Here is a 23,130-nt window from a genome sequence, read left to right as displayed (position 1 = left end):
TCACTTAAAAATTATTATATTATTATATTGTAATTAACATTAAATTATTATTATATTGTAATTAATATTAAATTATTATTAAATATTAGTATATTTTTATTAAATTTTTAATCAAAGCAAACAAATAATTGTGAAGTTAATTGATTGATTGCATGGTGGATCAATTAAATAGAGGGACTGATTGAGAGGAGAAAATAAATATTTGTTTTTTATTCATTTAAGTATCACAAACATGTCAAATTAAATACTTTTAGTTACAAACATTTTTGCATTCATTATGTGAAGTAATTATTATAATAAAATTAGTCATATATAAATAATTAGGTTGTCATCTTCGGCATTATAGTCTAAGTATCTAAGTTGGTGAAGGTGACACTCAAGGTATAATTAGCTACATATGTGAGCTAGCCGCTAGTTATTATGATAATACTGAATATTGTGGCATATTTCTATTATATTATTCTATTGTGCAAGTTGTTTCGTTACACAAATGTTATAAAATTGTATTTTTTTGTAAATTAAAAGTAAGAATGAAAATAAATGTATAATAATGTTGCAATTTTGTAATTAAGGAGTGGTCTACCTATATTTATTCAACATCTCTTTCCACTTACACTTCAACTTTCAAATCTTAACTTAAATTATAATTATTTCATAATTTTAGAAGAAAATAAATAAATTATATATTGTGATAATTAAATTTTTTTTTATGCAATGTCTCTAGCTTTTTCTTTAAAAAAGCATAATCTATAAGTAGTTCCATTAACTATGCTATTAGAATGCAAAAATAAGATAATATATTTAGTTGCAATACATTAAAGCCATAACTCTACTTGTAGCTACACACCCACCTCTCTCTCTCTCTCTCTCTCTCTCTCTCTCTCTCTCTCTCTCTCTCTCTCTCTCTCTCTCTCTCTCTCTCTCTCTCTCTCTCTCTCTCTCTCTCTCTCTCTCTCTCTATATATATATATATATATATATATATATATATATATCTTTGAGGCTTGATCATTATTTTGGAAGTTCTACTATTCAACCATTTTAGGAAAAGCCACAGGAGGTGCTTATGGAACCACTATTTACCAAAAGTGATAGGTTGCAAACCATCATGTCAAGAGACACTACCATGCTAGAAGGGATAAACTCACACAATGGCATCGAATGTATGTTAAAGTTAATATTAAAGAGAAAGTGGATATATAGATTCTTAATATTTATTTTAAATTATCTTAAGACTTGGTCCATCATCAGCAAGGAGTCTACAAGAATGGGGAAGGAAAAATATACTTGGTTTGATGAAACAAGAGGTAGAGAGTTCAAGGAAAGGCAAGGTAGAGTAACACATGTAATTATCAAAGGAGTGAGAGACTGGAAAAAATGAACACACTCTTGACCTTGCAAGAGACTTTTTAAGAGACATGTTACTTTGGCAATGTCAAATCTTCCAAGCGTGGGTTGGCAAATTATGCGATGGAAAAAATAGACCTATAAAAGCTATCTTATCAAGTGTTCATGACAAGAAAAATTTGTTACGCAAGAAGCAACTCTTGAGGGGTTCCCATTTTTTATTAGATGAAGATTTAACTATGAGACATCAAGAGGAGAGAAGGGTTGAAGTGGCAAATGTTAGAGCAGCTATAGATGAGGGTAAAAGAGCATGGTTGTTCAAAGGTAAAGTTGTTATTGCTTATTTTAGTTCCTATTCTACGGTAGAGTAGCAAGTGAGCAACAAAGAAGTGGCAACAAATGTAGTTGGAAACAATGCAACAAGGCCCACACAATCACATAGGGATGAAGACTCAAAGTTGAGTCTTGCATGCCAAGACATATAGCAATCAAGTTCTACCTAGGCTTCCTTAAGTTTAGTTTGCTGGAATTGTAGAGGTTATCCTTGGAGACATTGGCCTAGCTTAGGGCCTACTGCGGAAGGTAGAGATAGTATTTGTCTCATAGAGACTCATGCACGAAGGATGTAAGACTCCCCCGTTTGAAGGGTATTTAAAAATGGCAGTGTGGAACAAAGCAATGAGTAATGGAAAAGGTCATAGGGGTATAATGGTGTTAGTGAAAGAAAAAGAAGGGTGTTTCATTCAGCTTGAAAAAGAGGACTCCAATAAGCAGTTTTTATGGTTCAAAATCTCAGAAAACTGCAATCTTATTAGGATTGTAGCATGTTATTTCTCTTTGCAAGCCTCCAAAACGTATAAAAAGTGTGGTCTAGACCACAAATACCCCTTTGTAGCCTTAAAAAGGGACAGTGATGTGTTCTCTCAACATGGTGAGGTCCTCCTTGTGGGGTATTTCAAAGTTATAACTACAAGTGAACAAGTTAACGTACTTAGTTGTAAATTTGATTTTAATCCTATTTAGCTCACAAAAGAGGAAAAGCATTAGTGGGAAAGAGTTTCAGAAGACACCAAAGGATGCAATCAGTTTGGGGAAGAATTGCTTACTCTTAGTGGCACTTTTGATTTAATTATTTACAATGGTCTGATCAGATGGGCAAAGTCAGGTAGTTTCACTTGCAACACTTACAATGGGACAAGCGTGGTTGACTACACAATTTGATCATATAACTTATGCGAGAAAATTGAGGAAGTTTTGATTGGTGTGCATTTATGGGATCTAAAATCATATCATAGACTGATTTATTTAAGTATTTTGTGGGTAGAAAAGAAACATTATGAGATGAAAACTCAACCATCTCAGCAACCAAATTCAAAGGGCATAATTCTTTTGACTCAAGAAAATGGTAGTATCTTCAAGGCTATGTTGGAAAGTCTTTTTAAGGAGGTGAAAATTCAATTTCATGGTCTTAATAGTCATAAGTTAACAAATCTAATCCATGTGGCTCTGACAAAGTGCAAAAGAACGAACAACAAAAAATATGAGATAATTTATTTTCCAGGGAGTGCATGGTTTGATGAGGAATGCAAAATGTCTAGGAGAATTTTTAGATAGTCAAATAAAGAAGAGATAGACATCAAAGCTTACAAGTAGATTTTAAATAAAAAGAAAGTTGATTTTATGATCACAAGGAGAGAAGAGCTATTTTTTCTTGGCAAAAATAACCCCAAGATTTTTTGGAAAGAACTTTAGCCAAGAAAGAAACAAACTGAAAAATAATATCACTACACAATGGTTTGATTATGGAAGACAGCTTTATGAACATCATTTTGAGGTGCCCCCCCTGGTCAACATTACTACAAATCTTTTCACTGTGCAAGAGATTGAGTTGGGTATTAAGAAGTTGGATATTGGTAAAGATAAATAATTGGTTGAGCTTCAAGCAAAGTATCTCAAGTGGGACATGAAAACCCTTGGACCTCATATTATGAAAATCTTCAACAACAACATCCTTCAAGGGTTCCCTAAAGATTGGACAACGAGTCTAGCTATACCTCTTTTTAAAAGAAGTGATGCCAATAACCCCTCCAATTATAAGTCGATAATGATTAATTCTTTGTTCGCAAAATTATTTGGTAGCATGATAGAAAATAGAATCAGCAAATGGGTGGAAGAATATCATAAATGTGCAAAAGGTCAAACTGGTTTCAAACATAAACATTCCATAGTTGACCATGGTATTACTTTGAGACATCATTGAAAAAATTTGGGAGAAAAAGGAAGAAGTCTTTTGTTGCTTTGCCAATTTCAAAAAGGCTTTTGACACACTCCCTAGAGATAAGCTTTGAAATAGAATGGAAGAACTTGGGATTCCTATACATCTTAGGGTTGTTGTTCATAGGCTTTATGAGTAGGTTAAAGTCAAAATCAGAAATTCAGTTGGAATTTCAAATAGCTTGTGATATTGGGGTCAAACAAGGGTTCCCTCTATCTCCTACCTTGTTTAGCTTATATATTGAAAATCTTGAAGAGTGGTTAAACATGCAAAATGGTGAGGGTATTCAACTAGGTGAATTTGTGATAAGGTTGCTCCTTTATGTGGATTATCTCATTTTGATTGCTAAATCTACCCTTGGTTTGCAAGAGCATTTATTTTCTCTTCAGCGTTTTTCAACACAGTGGGAATGCAAGTTAACATCAACAATAAAAAAGTCATGGTTTTCTCAAATAGAAGAAAACAAAGTCAGCATAAGTTTTACTTTGAAAACAACATTCTTGAAGAAGTCACAAATTACAAATAGCTTAGAATTCATTTCAACAAAAATATTAGTTGGGAAGGCTGCAGGAAGAAAAGAACTTTAGGAGGTTGGAAAGCATTTTATGCTCTTCAAAATAGATGCAGAGAGGCAGAGCTATGGAACTGGAAAACCATCCAAACTCTTTTCAGGCTTTTGGTGTTGCCAATTGTTCTTTATGCATGCGAAGTTTGGGCCAATAATACCTCTGTCTCTCAATGGAAACAAATGGAGAGAATTCAAAAACATTTCATCACAAGCAAGTTCAAAATTAAAAGTATTGTTCCCTATGATATCATGTTAAGTGAAATGGGAGTTGCCCCTATTGAAACAATTGCTATGGTGTGTCTCATTAGTTATTAAAAAGGAACCAAGCAAATGGGAATAGGTATATGGCCTAAGGTTGTCATTAATGACATATTGTGCAAAAGAAAGAAGATGTGGATGCAACAAAACATCAAATGGATGAGGAAATGGAACATTTATTTGAATATGTGTCCCACAAATAACGAGGAGATAAAGGCCTTCGTTATGGATAAGTTCTATAAGAGAATTTGGGATATTGGGCTAGGGTGAGATAAATAATACTATATCAATGAGTTCAACCCCACGTATGATCATTTTCAAAAAGTTTATATAGGGGCTAATATATCGTAGAGAGATAAAATTCTTATTGCTCAGCTTAAAACCAAATCTCATCAACTCTAATGTGAGACCAGACGATGGAAAAGGCCAAAGGATGCTTGGGAAAAAAGGGTTTGCACTTTTTGCAACTTCAGAAATAAGGAAACCAAAAAGCATTTTATCTTAGTGTGTGACACACTCAAAGACAACAGGGATAAGTTTGCCAATATCTTAATTGCTAGCACATGGTATAATTTATTCAACGAGGAGTATATCGAGAAGCTAGGAGCACTCATCATCAACTTGCATAAGCAAATAATTGATCTATAGAAGTCAATTTTGATTGGACATTGTCCCATAGGCTATCCTTAGCCTCGTGAACATTAAAATTGGTTTCATTTTTCTTTTGTTTGATTTAGTATACCTTGAAGCAAAATTAGAGCACAATAACATTAATAATCAAAATGACTAAGTTTATATTAACTTCATTATATTGTTTTTATTTCCTATGAACAATCTTTTCTCTCTATTCAGTTTAAAATTTAAAAGCATGCTCTAGTGTTTATTATGTTTTGTATCATGTGTAAATTCTAAAGAATTTAAGTAACTCCTCAATATAAAACATTTAAAACACTAAATGTCTTTATTTTATCTTTTTATTTTGATGAGCTCTCATGTTCAATATATTCACTTCTATATTTTTTATGAACTAAATCTAAATCTAAAAATAATTGAGTTTTTTTTTTTTAAATGCAAACATCTCATATACCCTACACATCCCTCTTATGCACAGTCCCCATATCAACCTTTTAATAATCATGGAGAATACCAACACATATGTAATTGAAAATCTAATAAGATTAAGAAGATCAAAATGCTAAGAGCACACAAAATGATGTTGTTTTTATTACAAAATATAGGATAGCATTATGCTCCCCACATTTTGAATTCCATTTAGCATTTTACGAGTCCATTAAATGAAAAATTAGCTAAGATAATATAATAATTTTAAAAAATTACTAAATTTTTAATAAACATATTATGTATTGTTAATTCTCTAAGTACAGATATTCTAAAAAAAATGAAAAAATAAGTGTGCTCCTCCTTGATTTTGAATAAACTAATTAATTTATTTTTTAATGAATATAGAATAAAGTGTAGTAAATAAAGATCATGACTTTAATAAATTCACAAAAAATTATGATAAAAAAGCTAAGAAAGACCTTGACATCATAATGTTGTTTGTTTGAAATCTTGTTCTAAAATATGCAAACCTAATGGAGAGTGCACTTGAAATTTGTATATTTTATGTATGTTTTTTTTAAAATGTCAATTTGAGAACTCGGTGACATGTACAACCCTTGAGATTGTTCAATTAAAACTTTTTCCATGCATGTGGGTAGAATTCCATTGGTCTAAACAAGAACTCATACACATTATAATGTGTGTGCATTATATTTTCTAGAATGCAAATGTGTTTTCAAGAAATATGAACATTCAATCTTGTTTTGGCCCCCCATCTTTGTGCACATACACATATTATACTTTGAAGTGCCATATTCCCTCCCTCATTGTTCCACCCATTATTATACTACATTGACAAACTCTTTGTCCAAGACTTTGGACTCGGTATTGGCCTAAAAGTTACCTTCTCTAACTTGGTCCAATGCAAGCAATGCACTACTTAAAAGTTTAATTGATGATTATGTCATTCATTTAAATTATTTCTTTACAAATTGCAATTTTATTCAACCAATGATGAGATCCAACGCCCCTGATAGATGATCTATTTGGAAGGTGTGTTGTACACCTTGCATAAATAATTATAATTTTACATTATTATTGTTCATATTTAAAGCACTTCTAGATACAATATCGTCATGGTGTAAAAAATATGAAATAGAATTTATTTTTTATTTTCAAATGTATAATTTATTTTAATGCCCAAATGATAAAAGTGGTTTACGTGAAGAATGTACAAAAAAGTGACCTTTTTTAAATGGTATGTTGGAGCCTGGAGGCCAAAACATGCAAGTGTATATCCCACAAATAAAGTAGTTACAAATGAAAGTATTATTTAAAACACTTTTATGGATAGATGTATATGATATCAAAATTTGGTTTAGATTTTTTCTGTCAAATTTTAGTAAATATTTTATTAATTACTAGGATTGAAGTGCAAAATAAATGTCTCATGTACAACACATAATTTGACCTAAAATAAATGTATTTTTTTTCATATAGAGAGATTAATGTCTAGATCATGGTCACATATATTTTTTAAAATGAGAAAATTAAATGTTATTAAAAATAGTATTATATGTCCTTTTAATTTTATGAGATATTGTGTTTAGATATTTATAAATAAATAAAAATAAAGGCCAAATTTTAAAAAACCATATTTGAAAACCAAGTGTTCTCATATATAATGAGATTTATGTTGAAAACAAGATGAAGTATTTAGGTGCAATAATAACTTATGTATGTGTATACAAATCTGAAAATTAGGCTAGCAAATTGAGATTATGTGATTGTGCTTTCAACTATAATATAAATATCAACAAACCATAAAAGATACTAAATTTATGTGGAGAAACCCTTAAAAAACTCCAAACGAGAAAGAGGGCAAGTAGATTATATGTCATGATCTTGTTAATTATCCTCACCTAGGGTTTCTCTAAGTTGCTATTTATTTTAGCTTGTCAGTTTTCTTTATAAGCATTCATCATAACATTATTGTTAATTCATTTATCATGATATTGCATAACCAATATGGTTCATGTTTCTAGATCAACCTTTTGGCTTGCATAGCCTTCCCATCTCTCTTTGTGTGACAAGTGTTTGATTGCAAGTGACCCTTTCAGGAATTGTGGTGTTGAGGGATCAAATCCAACACTAACAAGGGTGATAATAGTGTTCAATCTATTGAACATGGGGTAGGCTACAAATATTAGGTGGATTTGACTAGAGACAAGACCTACTACAATCCTTCTACAACTTTCTCTTTGAATCCTATTTTTTTTTAATGGTGAATCCTTCAAGAGTTTCTAATTTTGTAGCTAAAAACTCCCCTACAAGATTGGAAAAAGCCCTTATTGGGAAATTTAGATAGGATCCAAGTGAAACATAAATTGTGTTACAATATGGGCTCAACAAAAATGGAAATGACTTAGCCAAGTTGAGATCTTTATTCTAGCCAAAAATTTCTTCTTGTTTTCATTTTCAAATCACGAGGACTATGTTAGGGTCCTCTTGGGCGGTACATGCTTTTTTAGTAAAACTATTAGGTTGTTCCTTAGGAAATGAAAATCAAGCTTTGATCCTAATGAGTAAATCAAGAGGGTCCCTATTTAGTTAGGACTCTAGGTCTTTGACTAGAGTTTTATGAGGATAAATTGATGATTTCAATATCTAAATCTTTTTCCTTTTGGCTAACTCATAGCTTTTGTTGTGATAATCAAACCTAGAAATATCTAATTTATGCTATCTTTCAAAGATGTTCATGTGGTTGAAGATTTTCGTTATATTTTCATCTTGTCTGTAAACATAATGATTGGGTGCGAAAATTTGAATATGAGTACTCCTATGTTATTTGCGTGAAGTGTCATAAACTAGGCCACATTGACAAAAAAATGCCTAGTCAATAAAAAACATGATAAGATCTAGAGAAAGAAGGAAAATGATGAGATAATATTACTATAAGAAAAGGAAGGCGATAGTTTCCTTACAAAAAATCAAGAATAGAACCTCATTTTGGAAATTATATATCCAGGGTGTGATTTACAAAAGGAGGCTAGTACTACTACTTTTTTAGAGCATGATTTTCATATCAGAGAGGTTTCTCTTCGTATGATTCTAAGACCCTATTAGGGAGGTTCAATTATTGAGATATCCTAACCTTCACTTATCTAACCATCAAAAGGTTACATCAAAATAAGTTTTGGAGGTGTCATTTCCTATTGCTAGCATAAAAAGAAAGGAATCTCATTCGTACATAGAGTTGGAAGATGTTGAATTTGTCCTTTGATCTTTTATTGTCTTCAAATAAATTTAAGATCATTCCTACATGAAGATTATTAGAAACTCCAAAAAAATCTATTGTATTAAGGATGGAAATTAAAAAAGGGAGATAAAAAAGTAAGTTTATTAGGTTAAAAGAGATTACAAATGATGTTTAAGTCTTTGAAATCCTAATGCTTGAGTATATCAATACGAATATGGTACATTATGTAGTTCTAGCATCTCCTATTTATTTTATTAAGTAGGGATAACACCTTGAGTTCCCCTTTTTAAAAGAAACGTGAGACATTTCCAACATTGGGGTTCATATTTTTCATAAACATGTAATGGTATTTTTCATATTTTCTATAAAAAAAATTGAACATGAGTAAGAATAAGCATCAAAAGAATGGAAGAGAAAAGGATTATAGTGGAGAGACCTAGATTTTAGGAAAAAATTGTAGCAACAAAATCACCATGTCAACAATTTTTAGAGAAATCAAATATCATGAAATTTGGATCGCCGCAACCTTTTTCATGTTATGAAATGAATCACCACATTCAACAATCCAACAGTTTCAAATCCACCACATCAATTACAATCAAAACCAATAATTGTGTAATCAATGCTTTTCAAAGCTAATGATTATATTATAATCATCCTATTAAAATCAACAATTTCACATTAAAAAACTTAAATCTTATGCTTCGATAAAATTTGATTGAACACATTGCCTTCCTTTTAATATCATTCTAAATTTTCTAAGTATAATATCTCTCAATTCTTTATCTAGTAATGTATATTCTAGTGCTCTATGTAGTTTGGGTGGTGACTAATTAAAAGTGGCATCAATCACATCACATTTTTTAACTTCACTATTAATTCCCTTCCTTAATTATATTCAAATTTGTGTTTAAAATTCATGCATCAATTGTGGTCTACAACTTTTCCTTTTACATGCTCGGTCATTTCACATGATGCAATCACACTTAATTAGGTCTTAATGAAGTCAATTGAATATCTTATATTTTAAAGTAAATTATATAATATATTACACTAATAAAACATAATATCACATATAATCTCTTTAAGAAAGTACTTTCTATAAGCTTTATTTGGCTATTAAATTCAAAAAGTGTACAATTCATCATAACTCGCCAACATTTTCATTTAAATATAATCACCCTATTTAAATCAACAATTTCACATTAAAAACTTAAATCTTATGATATCTCTCAATTTTTTCTCTATTAATCCAATATTATAGTGTTCAATATAGTTTGAGTGGTGACTTAATTAAAAGTGACATCAATCACATCACATTTTTGAACTTCACTATTAATTCTCGTCCTTAAATATATTCAAATTTGTGTGTAAGATTCATGCATTAATTGTGTTTCACCACTTTTCCTTTTTCATAAGATCATTTCACATGACCTAATCTCACTTAGTTAGGTCTTAATGAAGTCAATTGAATATCTTATATTTTAGACTAAATTATATAATTTTATATTGATAAAAATTTATACCAATGTAATCTCTTTAAGAAAATACTTTCTATAAGCTTTATCTGGCCATTAGATTCAAAAAGTCTACAATTAATAATAACTCGCCAACATTTTCATTTAAATATAATTTAATTTCAATTTAAAATAATAAGATATTGTTTATTAAATTTTTTTTTGCATGAAGTATCATAAACTAGGCCGATTCTAAAATTCAATATAATTATTTGATGTCTTGAAATCTGTTTCAAGGACTCTTATTCTTACACTTTCAAACTATTAAAAGAGTCTATGAATATTTACAAATGACAACAATTTTATTCATATATATTTATCACTCATCTTTTTAAGTTATACTATTATCTTTTTGATTAATTTTAAAATTAAATAGATTTATAATCACTGTAGAAACACCACAAATCATAACATTATCCAAAATTCAGAGATACATTACAACCACCCAACCTGACACGACCTAATCTGACATGTAAAACTTGCTCATGGTCTAATCCAGAAACAACATCCAACAAATAATAGATTTTGAAAATCTTATATCATTAATTGAATGACCAATGTACATCAAACAAATTATAGATTGACCAATGTTTTACAGCATATAATTCACAACTGAAAACAAATATGATCAATTTTATTTTTTCATCTTAATGATGATGGCGAATGTTAATAAAATCATACAGTTTATTCCAATGCCATAACATGATTTCACAAACATACAATTAACCGCTTGACAGTGGTATCCTTGAAAGGATCATGGGTTTACATTGCCTAAACAGTAAGTGGTTTTATATCTTCTGTTCTTTAGGAATTCATTATGAAATCAGTATGAAATGTAAAGAATCAATGTCATAAAAGAAAATTAACAACCAGATTATGGCTTATTGAGTACAGGGTCTCTTTGAACATCACCTAGATGCAATGAATGTGAAGTGTACCATTCAATTTCACGAGAGATGGGTCCTGTGAACCACTACTCATGAAACATAGATCAATGAGTTTGACTCGAAAACTACACAATTAAATCTTGATAACAATATCATAATTCAAGAAACACCTCACATCATAATATTATCCAAAAATTAAAAGATGCACCTATAAACTCGCTTATCAAATTTGAGTGACCATTGTTTTACAGCTTATAATAACTCACATCTAAAAGCAAATATGATCTTAACTATAGTTTTATCATCTTGATGATGTGAGGGGAGTGTTAATGAAATCAAACACAGTTAATGCCAATACCATAATATGATTCCACAAACACAGTTAAGCCCTTGACAGCAGTATCCTTGAAAGAATCATGATTTTAATGGCGATATTCTATAGCCAATTTTTACCACATCTTCTGTTCTTTAGAAATTCTCTGTGAAATCAGTATGAAATGCAAAGATCCAATGCCATAACAGACAATTAACAAACAAATAATGGCTTACTGGGTACGAGGCCTCTTTGAGCTTGTGCCCTGCTCATTGATTTCATTTGATTCAAACCCAACCAGCTTGGGAAGCACTGTATCAAATAAGGTATTGATTGAGTTGGCATTCATGGCCAATTCCAATACCTCTCTTTCGGGCTCCAGACACTCTGCCAATTTGACTCTACGAGCTGGGCGTTTATATCCTGATAACAGGGCTTTGACTGCTTCAATGGTGCATTTCATTTCTTTGTTTTCCCGTTTTACTTCTCCAGTTCTTCTCCTGTATGCAATTTCAGCTGTGAAAAACCTAAACCTATCTGATAGGGCTAATGGCTTAATTGGCAATTCCTCTGATATTGATGCAAGAATTCTTTTCATGTCCACATTCTTGTCTGCCAAATCTTTTATGCTTTCTCCTGCTTTTAAACAGCTAACCCTGAGCTCCTCTCTGTTTCTCTTACTGGAATTACTGAATGCTGTTTCTCTTACTGGAATTCCTGAAGCCTCTGTACTCACTGGAGGGAGAGAATTTGAGGGGGCAAAGCGCGATTTAAATGCTTTTTTGGCCATTAAATAGTTGTCTGTTCTTCCTGTAGAAAAAACAGAAAGGTGGGTGTGATTTAAACTAATTTTGAATATGACCCACAAATTTTGAAGGCAAATAAACTAATTTCGAATAAAACCCCACAAACATAAATGCAATCAAGAACACCATATTTATCAGGGTTGCTCTGTAAACAACAATGGCGCCATTACTGTACCTTTCTGAATTACGAAGGGCAGAAATCTCTTCTCTGTGTCAGAAGTTGGATCTGATAAATAAAGAAACTCTCAATTGTGGACAAGCAATCAGAGAAATCTCTTCTCTCTGTCAGAAGTTGGATAGTTTTAAGAGAAAAGAAACCCAAACTGCTTAATGTCGGATAAATAAGAAAAGCACAAAATAGTTGTCAGACAAGAATAAGAAGCGCTTTCAAATCACTTTATGAAAGTATGAAAGTATTTGTGTTTCTCAAAATTTTATATGGAAATTTCAAATCACTTTCAATTTTTTATACTAGTTTATTTGGCAAGTCTTTTGCTTATAATTAAGGTTTCAAGGTCGCATCATTAAATATGATGCCACATGAGCATGCTTTTTGTCAAAGTGTATAAAAAGGTCCAAAAAAAAAGTGAGATCAATACTTGTACACAAAATCGTGTTTTATTGGGGTGCTCATGTGGCAACACATGTTTTTTTGCTTTTTAGATCCAAGCAATACATTTCATTCAATTATGGGTGGTCATAATCAACGTCAACAACTTTAAAGTCATAACTATTGATGCAATATTGTTAAAAGTATTGGGCACTAAATCAACAAGTGTTGTAACAATTATTAGAACACGGTCAACTACTAGGTCATTTTCAATGGTATCAACAAATAATTACATTTTGTCATTAAGTATGAGGTTTAAGATTGATTATTCATCGTGGTTTTTAAGGACAAAAAAAATTGAAGGGTATTTATTTTGTTATACTTTTCTTTTTTAGGGAATGTTTTTTATTAAGATGAAGAGATTTTGAAAGAGGCCTCTTCTTTTCATTATAAGATAGTTGTCAAAATAAAAAAATGAACTTCATGAGACGTGAGGGCATCACCGAAGAACAACAAAAAAAATCAAAGTAGGAATAAAAACAACAACAAAGGAACAAGCAAGAACAAAGAGAACACAGTAAAAAGGGAAGCTTGTCATACTTAGCTAGCATCTTTAAACTAGAGGTAGAATTCTCCTCATTGGTCAAAGAGTTGACCTAATCTTCAAAGGAGGTTTCAAGAGTGTCATCTTCCACCACAATCCCTTTATCCTTAACATTCTTAGTAGTCTTAGCACATGTCCTTTTGGCAAGACCTTTAGCAGTGATTGGCCACCCTAATTATTTTTTTTAAGTCTTCTTCATGGAGTTCATTTTATACAATAAACAAACTAGTGGTGAGTTTTTTACCATATTCTTGGTTGACACTATCACCTAAAGGTCCCTAGTTATATCGCCTTATTTCTTTTTAATGCAATTCAACCTATCCTCCAAGTTCTCCCAACCCTTAATTAAGAGTCCACCATCTTAATTTCTCCTTGCCTCTAAGGAACTTATAAGATGCTTCATGTTCTTAACTTTGTCACTTTTGTAAAACAAAAAACAAAAAAAACCTCCAACATTAAGTTTGTGGCCTCTGCAATCAACTCTACAATCGCAAAGAAGGAGATTCCCCTAAACCAAATAACCCTATTTTTTTTTAAGGACATTTGAATTCCTTGGATAGAACTAGATCATGTTCATTCATGGCTTTAAGAAAATAAGAGATTCCTCCTCTACGATGAGTATCCCATAGAGTGGCAATCCTCTTCACCTTGTCCCAAGAAAAGGGTTCAACTCTTACTCTAACCCCTCCCATAGTTTAAAAAATAAAAAATAATTGGAAGTTTTGAAACAGTTTGTATCTTCTGGTGTATAAGTAATTTATATCCTTTTAGCATATGATTAAGGGTTATCCACTCTTTAACAACAAAAAAAGGATTGAGAGACATTCACTTTATCAAATAAGACTTCTTTTACCGAGAATCAAAGACTAAGGGGTGTCTACTTCTTTGACTAATTAGCTAAACCAAGGGGTCTCTACTCCATCAAATTAAAATTCTTTGACTAAGCATCAAGGACTAATGGATATTATTTATATTGATTTTCTTGTTAGAGTTTGTGTTGCCTAAGAGCTTAGTGAAGAATCTTAATTAAAGCTTTTAGGGTTTATTGTCAACATTTTCGCAAAGTCAACTTCTATGGTTGGGAAAGTTGGGTGAACTAGCCAAATCTCTCATACACTTTGAACTTTGCTAGGATCAAAAGGGTGGTCTTATGAAAATCCTTTTAAATTAAAGCATCGATGGTTTTGTAAACTCATAATATTAATTTTTCTAGACTTCTTTGAAATACTAACATACTTAAAATATTTAAAAAATATTTGATAAAATTATTTTAAAAACAAGTCAATTTCGAAGTAGGCCTTTTTAAACATTATGACAGTCCTATTTTTCTTCGCTACTAAACATATATAAATTGAAAAATTAAAATGTTACTGGATCATAGATTTGTAGAAAATGACAACATTCACAAGTATTTGAGTTGGTCATTCCTTGATTTTTCAAGGGATGGGTTCTTGAGATCTAAGGCTCTTGCAATATCTTTTTCTGATCAAGGAATGGCCAAAATCAATTGGAAATGAACCTAACATATACTAAGAGGATGGTCACTTAAAATAGCATAGAAACATATGTTGGAGATTATAATGTTGTTAACTTCAAACCATACACTACCCATAAAGTGTCATTTTGAGGATCGTTGGCCCCCCAAACCCCCTAACCTAGGTGACACCCTAGGCCCCAACATTGTGGACAAGGCTCTAGTCTATTAATGGTATAAAACATGAAAAATATACAACATATTCCTAACAATCTTCCATTTATTATATAAATTTGATAAGGGGAAAGAGAAAAAACAACTAAATTTAATAGATAGAGACATATATGCCCATGCCAATCTATGCCATCTATAATTTTATGTTATCATTGGCTTTGTCAGTGAATCAACAACATTCACTAAAATGGATATCTTAATTGAAACCATATTTTCCTCTACCAGCCTTAGAACATGATAACACAAATCAGTGTAATTTTTCTATGCATGAGATGTAGGGTTGTTAGCCAAAGTGATTGCACTCTAATTATCATAATCAATTTGGATATTTATATCAATATTCAACTACATAGTCAAGTCCTAATATAAATATCATAATTTAACAGACTATGTAAAATACCTCCTACTTATCAATAGTCAATCCTTACTACATCTTATATAATGTCATCTAAACACAATCTCCAAAAGAATACTTAAATTTTTCAAGATCATTAGTAACTAAATGTACCTAGATCCAACATTAAAATGAGTAATAATAACTTATTTCTTTCTCATCCAAACAACACCACCATCAAACAAGTTAATCACATAACCACAAGTCGAGATTCTATTATCAATGTCACTAACCCAATGTATCAACATTTAACCCTATGTGTCTAGGTCCCTACCCAAATTAGGTATTCTTTGCTGACAAATAGAATAAAGTGCTATAAATATATTTGAAGAACTTCTATAGTCTAATGCTCTTTCACCATATTAGACATACACCTACTCAAAACTCCCACTACTTAGAACATATCTAGTTTTGTGTAATCCATCGCATACAACAAGCTTCTAGCAACAGTATCATGTCAAATATGACTCGTGTCTTCTATCTAAGTGCATTGTTCCATATGTGGAAAATTAAGATGTCAACCTTAATATTTCCTAACATTTATTTAATAATTATTATATTTATTTGTGCCTATATTATATTTTTCATCATGTAAGAAAGTGACATGGGAGATTACAAGGATTTTTTTGTCCCCACATGGGATATAGGCATCCAACTTTATGGTAGAGATTCTTTCCCATATGTCAACATGTTATAATTATTGTATGATAGATTTCTATGATAGACTATGACATGTAAGAAACAAATTATATGATAGGTTGGAGAAGTATTGATGCATGTAAGAAGAGTTAGAGAATCTTGGATAGGTTTATATTAGATGCTTAGAGATTTTAGAAAATTGTGCCACATGGATTTGGATGGCCACCTCTTTTTGCTTTCTTTAGAAGCCACTTCAAACTTATAATATCTATATTTTGTATGCCTTGGAGTGAGGTTTTCCATATGTTGTTGAAATTGTTTCAATGAATATACTCTTACAAGAATACTTTCTTTGCAAGTGTATGTAATCTTGTTGTAGATTTGTAACTCATAAACCAAGATTTTGGAGTGTGGGGTTTTTCTCTTGAAAGAGTTTTCCCCATGTATATCTTATGTTGTGGGTTTATACTTACATGTGTGTGTTTCTATTCATCTCTATTATTGTGTTTATCTTTTATATTTTAACTATTAACAAAAAAATTGTACAACTCTCCTCATAAGATTGTCATAGAAATTTTTTTCTATGTACCTTTCTTCCTTTTAGTTAGTATCAGATCTTAATCATCTTTGATTCTAGTTGTGGGTAGGTGATTTTTTGAGCTAATATTATCTTGAGTGGGAGCTTGTGTAGAGATATTTTTTTTAGGAATAGATGGCAAGCACATCTAGAAGGATGGATATGGAGAAATTTAATGGTCGTAAGTTTGAGCTATGGAAGCTTAAGATGGAGGATATGCTCATAGATTGAAATCTATGAACTGCTATATCCAATTCAAAAGTTGTTAGAATAACACAAGTAATATAATATTTGATGGATAAAAAAGCCAAGGCTTTGATAACACTATTTAGTTGATTATATCTTGTTAAATGTTCATGAATAGAAAAATACAAAAAAATCTTTGGAAGAAGCTTGGAGAAATTTATCAAGCTAAATCCCTAGTAAATAATCTTTTCTTGAGGAAGAATTTGTACTCTCAGAGGATGGAGGAAGGAGAATTTATGGTTGATCATTTGAATTTTGTTGACATGCACAATTCCCAATTTTCTTTGTTGGTGTGAATATGGAGGAAGACAATCATTGCATGACTTTGTTGTGTTTATTACTAGACTCATGGATTCACCTTGCCATGACCATTGGAAGCTTACCACTACCACCTTCAAGATGGATGAAGTGGTTGCATCATTTCTTTATGAAGAGATACAAAGAAAACTTTTGAGATGGCTAAGGAGGCTCCTGAAATTCTGTTGGCATATGTGCAGAGTTTGATACATGATGGGATTACATGTTGTCATTGATGTCAATATGCTGAAGTATAAACTAGTATATTGAAGATGACGTCAATATGTTGAAGTATGAACCGATATATTGAAGTAAGTGAACTGGCAAGTGAACCGGTATGATGGTATGAACTGGTATATGCAAAAAGTGAACCGGTATGTGAACCGGTATATGGAAAGTTTGTATCGGGGTTTTTGGTTGATGCATTTTAAGTCTATGTGATTCGACCGATGACATCTTGTGATGAGTTAGCATTGAAATGAAGATTAGATCACGTTGCCATGTCAGCCTTGTGCGTGTGAAGAATCTCCTTGAGGATCTTGCATGAAGAAGATAGATTCTGTCTACCTCGGGAATGAGCAAAATCTTAGTAAATGGTGAAGAGCACGTGATGGGTTATTAGCTTCTAGAAGCGGTGAAGAATGGACGATGAAGAACGTCTTGAGATTTGTTCAAGATTGTTTTACCCTATGCAATGTGTTTGAATGATCAGGATTGGACCGATTGTATTGTTAACCTAGATGCTTCGGGTTTTAGGTTTTGGCTACCAACCTAATTGTTGACTATAAGGTCGATGATGATTTTTATTTGAAGTTGTTGGCAAATGATTGTATGTGAGGTGATTCTTTCCAGACCAGAGAAGTGAGTAGATACCTGTAGAGTGTAATTGCAGATGTAAAGGAATTGAAGTGGATTTGCTTTGGCATTAAGTGTTGTTATCAGATCAATGTATTACCTGTTGACTTCTAACCATTTCAGCAGATGGAAAATCCCTTTACCGGGTAGCTTTAACAGGATTTTTGTAAATCCTTTAATAGGGTGACTCAAAATCATTGAGTTCTTAAAATCCTCTTACAAGGTAACCTTTAACAGGGTTTTAACCTCTAACCGGGTATTTAGCCATCCCTTAACCGGGTGATCCCTAACAGGATCGGTTCCTAGCAAAACTAGTTGTAAAGTCTTTAACCAGACTAGGCTCCTAATAGAGCGAACTTCAAAAGAGTTTAAGAACAACTTGTGGATATTCATCCCCACCGTGGTTTTTCCCAGTTGGGTTTCCATGTGAAAAATAAGTGTGTCATGTGTGATGCTTTTTCATGTGATGTTTTAATGTTTTCTATTAAGCGGTAATGCAAGCTGATCCAATGGTCATTATATTTCTAATGTATTACTTGTTTAAGCATATGGGTGAAGTGGAAATGAGATATTAGGTTTTGTGAAGATCTAAGTGTTACCGGTTTATGTCTTTTACAGTCATACTGTGTTTTACCGATAGTGCCTTGATTTAGATCGGTGATGTTGTTTACCAGCTAGTGCAGAGTTTGCAGTTTAAGTTGTTAAAGAAGTTTTTGCCTATATTCACCCCCCCCTCTCAGTATCTATTGGGTATTTACTATTCATCATTATTCATCAATTGGTATCAGAGCATCCTCTAGGTCCTCTGTGTTATAAGCTTAACCGCTTGAGGAAAAGATCCTATTCTAATGATGAAGAGGGAAGGTCCTAAGTTCAACAGAGATAACTTTAAGATATGGAAGGACAGAATGAAGATCTACATTAAAAGCATGGGTGCTCAACACTGGAACTATGTTGAGAATACTTATGTTGTCCCTATCGGTACTCTCACTGATGATCAAAGAAGAGAAATTCAGTAGAATGGGCAAGTCATGGAAGCTCTTATCAGTAGTCTATCTGATATTGAGTTTATAGATGTTCAAGACAAAGACAATCCCAATGATGTATGGGATACTCTGGAGTCTATCTATGGCAGTGATGAGCATGTGAAGCAAGCTAAGGAAGAGAGCCTTAGAGGAAAATTTGAAGACATGCGGATGGTTGAAGGAGAGACTATTCAACAATATGGGATAAGAATTAAAACTGTTGTTGGAGACATCAAGAGTGTAGGAGGTACAATGGATGATTCCACCATTGTTAGCAAAGTTTTGAGAACCTTATTACCGGTCTATGCAATAAGGGTTGCCGCTATTCAGGAGTTGAGATCTATTGACAAGACAAAGGTATCCATTGACTCCATCATTGCTAAGTTGACCGCATATGAGCTAAACAGTTATGATGGCAGTGTTCAGAAGACTGAATCAACCTTTAGAGCATCTGCTGGATTATCTAGAAAGGGAAAAGAGGTTGATACCAGTTGTGAACCTAGACAAAGCAGGGATATGGATGGTGAGGAGATCCTGATGGAGTTTGAAGCTCTTCTTGCCAAGAAACTTCCTAAGGGAACTGGAAAATACAGAGGTAAGCTCCCTCTAAAATGTTTTTCTTGCAATAGGATAGGACACATTGTTGTCAACTATCCCAACAATGATAATAAGGACAAACCAAAGAAGTTTAAAAATTTCAAAGGAGGAAATAGGAGAAACTATCTTGTTGCAGTCAATGAAGGTGTCACTGATGATGAATCAAAATATGAAGAAAGCGAAGACATAGTGTTTGTAGCCGTTAAGGAAGATGTGTCAGACAAGAAGGCTCTTATCTCTCGCTCTGATAATTTTAATGAGTGGATTATTGATAGTGGATGTTCTCACCACATGACTGGTGACCGGAGAAAGTTTTTGTCTCTAGAAGAGTATGATGGAGGTGTAGTCCGATTTGGTAATGATGCACCATGTATGGTAAAAGGCAAAGGGTCCATCTCTCTAAATGGAAAAAGCAGTGCTGATAATGTGTATTGGGTAGAAGGTCTCAGGAATAACCTTTTGAGTGTTGCCCAGCTGAATGATAAAGGACTCACTTTGGAATTCAAAGATAGAGTGTGCAAAATAAAAGGAAAGAGTTGTTAGGCCCAATATGGAAAGCTAATGTACTAAGAGGGGAGGGGTGAATCAGTACTTCAAAACTTTTCTTCAACAATAACTTTACTGTTAAGCATAAACCAAAAACTATTGTAACATAACATAAAGCTAAAACAAATAAATAACAATCATACATGATTCACTCCATAACACATATATTTTGGTTATGCAGAAACTCTTGGTTAGAGAGAAAAACTGCGGTGGGGATGGCACCCACAACTTCACTACTACAATAATAAAGGGTGCTCGGTTAGAGCTACATGTTCAGTTATTTCTGATAGCTTACCCTGTTAGGAGTATCAAGATCGTTAGATCTACCTTGCTAAAGGATTTTACAACACTTAAACTAAATGCTACACCTGGTTAAAGGCTTTACAATTTATAGACTTTGTTAGAGTCTTTTACCCTGTTAAAGGTTTCTCTTATAACTCAAAATATTACAATAAAATCTTTACAAATATCTGCAACCTCACATCTGAAATGCTATAGCAGATTCTATGTGCTCAAACTGAGATTACCTTTCTTATAGCATACCTCGGTAACCCATAAATTAACTTGGTAAACCCTTCTGTTTACTCTATTCCTTGATTGTTCTCTAAGATCCTTCTCGGTGACCTCTGTGTCTCTGTAACAGTCATAACACTCAGTGCTTTCCCATAATTTTTCTTTTCACATATGTCTGTCTTCACACTCATACACACATACCCATTTGATCCTCAATTCATGCTGTATAAATAGATCTCTTATGTTGGTGATCTAGTTCATTGCTTCGATCTTACAAACATGATTTATCTAATGAATAACCATACAAAAATTTCATTGGATAGATGACCTCAAAATCATACAAAATCTTTAAGTGCAATTTCCAATGTGATAACGGTTCTTTGTTCCTCGATCTTGTAACATGTTTCCCATGTGTGTCTAGATTCAATGAATCTGGTAACACGTTTCACTCGGTGTGTGTTCACTCGGTATATCATTATTGTTGCTTGGTAGACATAGAGTGTTACTCGGTAGACAACTAGGTGTATACTAAGCTCTGTGACTACTTTCTTCTATAACTGACTGCTCTGTGCTTACTGACTGAATATTTCGGTAGTAGTAACTGACTAGAGTATATAGAATGACTTTGGACATAAAACTAATGGCAACTTAGTAAGTAGTAACAATCTCCCCTTTTGACATTAGTTGAGATGTTTGACAAAACTTCTTTCAAAGTCATAACTCAAAAATCTATATACTTACAAAATTTGACTAATCAAACAGTATATACATTTGTTAATGAAATAGTATATTCAGATATACTCCCCTTATCAATATATTGTGCATAACTCTAATTTTGCATGCTCGGTGATCAATGTTATGTATTAACTGCTCGGTTGTCACAACTCAGTGGTTACTGCTTCCCTATCAAATTCAACTATGCATTTGGATACTGTGTTCTGTATACTTCCCCTGTATACTACACTCCCCCTTTGATACTTTGATACCATTCTCCCCCTTTTTGACAAACATGAAAACTTAGTTACCATTCGGTGGAGGCAACTAGTCAAAAATGGATTTGTACTTTGTCCTTGCATTGGTGAGAGTGGCAGAGAGGGCATCCTTGACACTATCCATGAGTATATTTTGAGTTGTAATGTCAGCTAATAGTGAAATGAGTCCATCTAAGGTGCTTCCCTCTTGTTGAGTGGATAGGGAGGTAGCCTTGTTGATCTGCTCTTGGATGAAGGACAAGTGTGGAATGAATAAGGTTTGAAGAGTCATAATGTCCATCCTTATTTTGTGCTCTTCATTCCTAAGTTCCAATTGTTGAGCCATGAGCTTTTGTAGCTTGGTATAGAAATTCTGAATAGAGTTTGGCTCAATGGTCAACTTATTTGAGAGATTGGTGATCTCTTTCACAATCACTTCTATTTTATTTTTGATATCTTTAATGAATAAAGAGAATGTACAGAGTTTCTGAAATAAATAAAGAATATGCTTGAGTTGAGGGGACAACTCAACAAAAAATTTGACAAGTTTTACTTTGCCAACAGCAATGGCTTTCTGTACCTCTTAAATCATTTTAGCAGTGAGCTCTTTGTCCTTCAATTTGCTCAAATATTCAGATGCGTCTACTCCAGATGTCTCTATTTTAGTTAGGAGTTCATCCAGTTGAATATGGATGGCTGCATCTTTTGTCACTGTAGCTTCAGGTAGCATATCTGTTAATAGTGCTTTCACCTTTTGAAGTACTTTGTTTTTCTTTTGAATAGCCATTTGCTTTTCCTGTTCAGCTTTGGCTTTGCATAGTTCACCAAATTCAATGAGTGCTTTCCCTTTCAGTTTAGAAATGTCAACATTTGGCAACACAATGGGCTTTGACAAATCTAATTTGAAACTATGCTTTTTCATTTTCTTATCTTTAGTTTTCATCGGTTGAACTAATACAATGGCTTGGGAGGCTTGTTGACTCTCGATAGGTTGCTCGGTAGAGGCAACACTTTTATCAATTTCTTGAACCTCTAATGTAGCCTTCGGTGAATCCTTGCTCGGGGTCTTAGTTGTAACATTTTTAGTGCTAGAAGGAGCTTGAGAAGTCTGTTCCCTGGTGGCCCAAGAAGTAGCTTCTCCTTCTGTAGACTTGTGACCCACTGTTCCTTGTTTAGTATCCTAAGGGGCCTTGGTTGAAACAGGCTGAGTGACCGGAGGATAGGGCTGAAATTGTTCCAAAACTGACTCACTGGATACTAGTTTGGCATATGCATTCCCTTCTATCATTTCCTGTTCTTGTCCCTTGGTGTCCATG

The 23,130-nt window shown here is 32.8% G+C and overlaps 1 protein-coding gene across 1 annotated transcript; it reads right to left on the bottom strand.

Annotated features, from left to right (window-relative positions):
• Positions 1 to 11,522: 11,522 nt before the first annotated feature.
• LOC131073480 (uncharacterized) lies at positions 11,523 to 12,700 on the bottom strand. Its single transcript, XM_058009915.2, has 2 exons — positions 12,468 to 12,700; positions 11,523 to 12,296 (listed from the first exon to the last, which is right to left on the bottom strand). The coding sequence occupies exon 2, from the start codon at positions 12,274 to 12,276 to the stop codon at positions 11,719 to 11,721; it is 558 nt and encodes a 185-aa protein (XP_057865898.2). The 5' UTR covers positions 12,277 to 12,296; positions 12,468 to 12,700; the 3' UTR covers positions 11,523 to 11,718.
• Positions 12,701 to 23,130: the final 10,430 nt, after the last annotated feature.

The sequence above is a fragment of the Cryptomeria japonica genome, chromosome 1 (genome assembly GCF_030272615.1).
Source record: "Cryptomeria japonica chromosome 1, Sugi_1.0, whole genome shotgun sequence".
NCBI lineage: Eukaryota > Viridiplantae > Streptophyta > Pinopsida > Cupressales > Cupressaceae > Cryptomeria > Cryptomeria japonica.
This window is presented reverse-complemented; position numbering and strand designations above follow the sequence as displayed.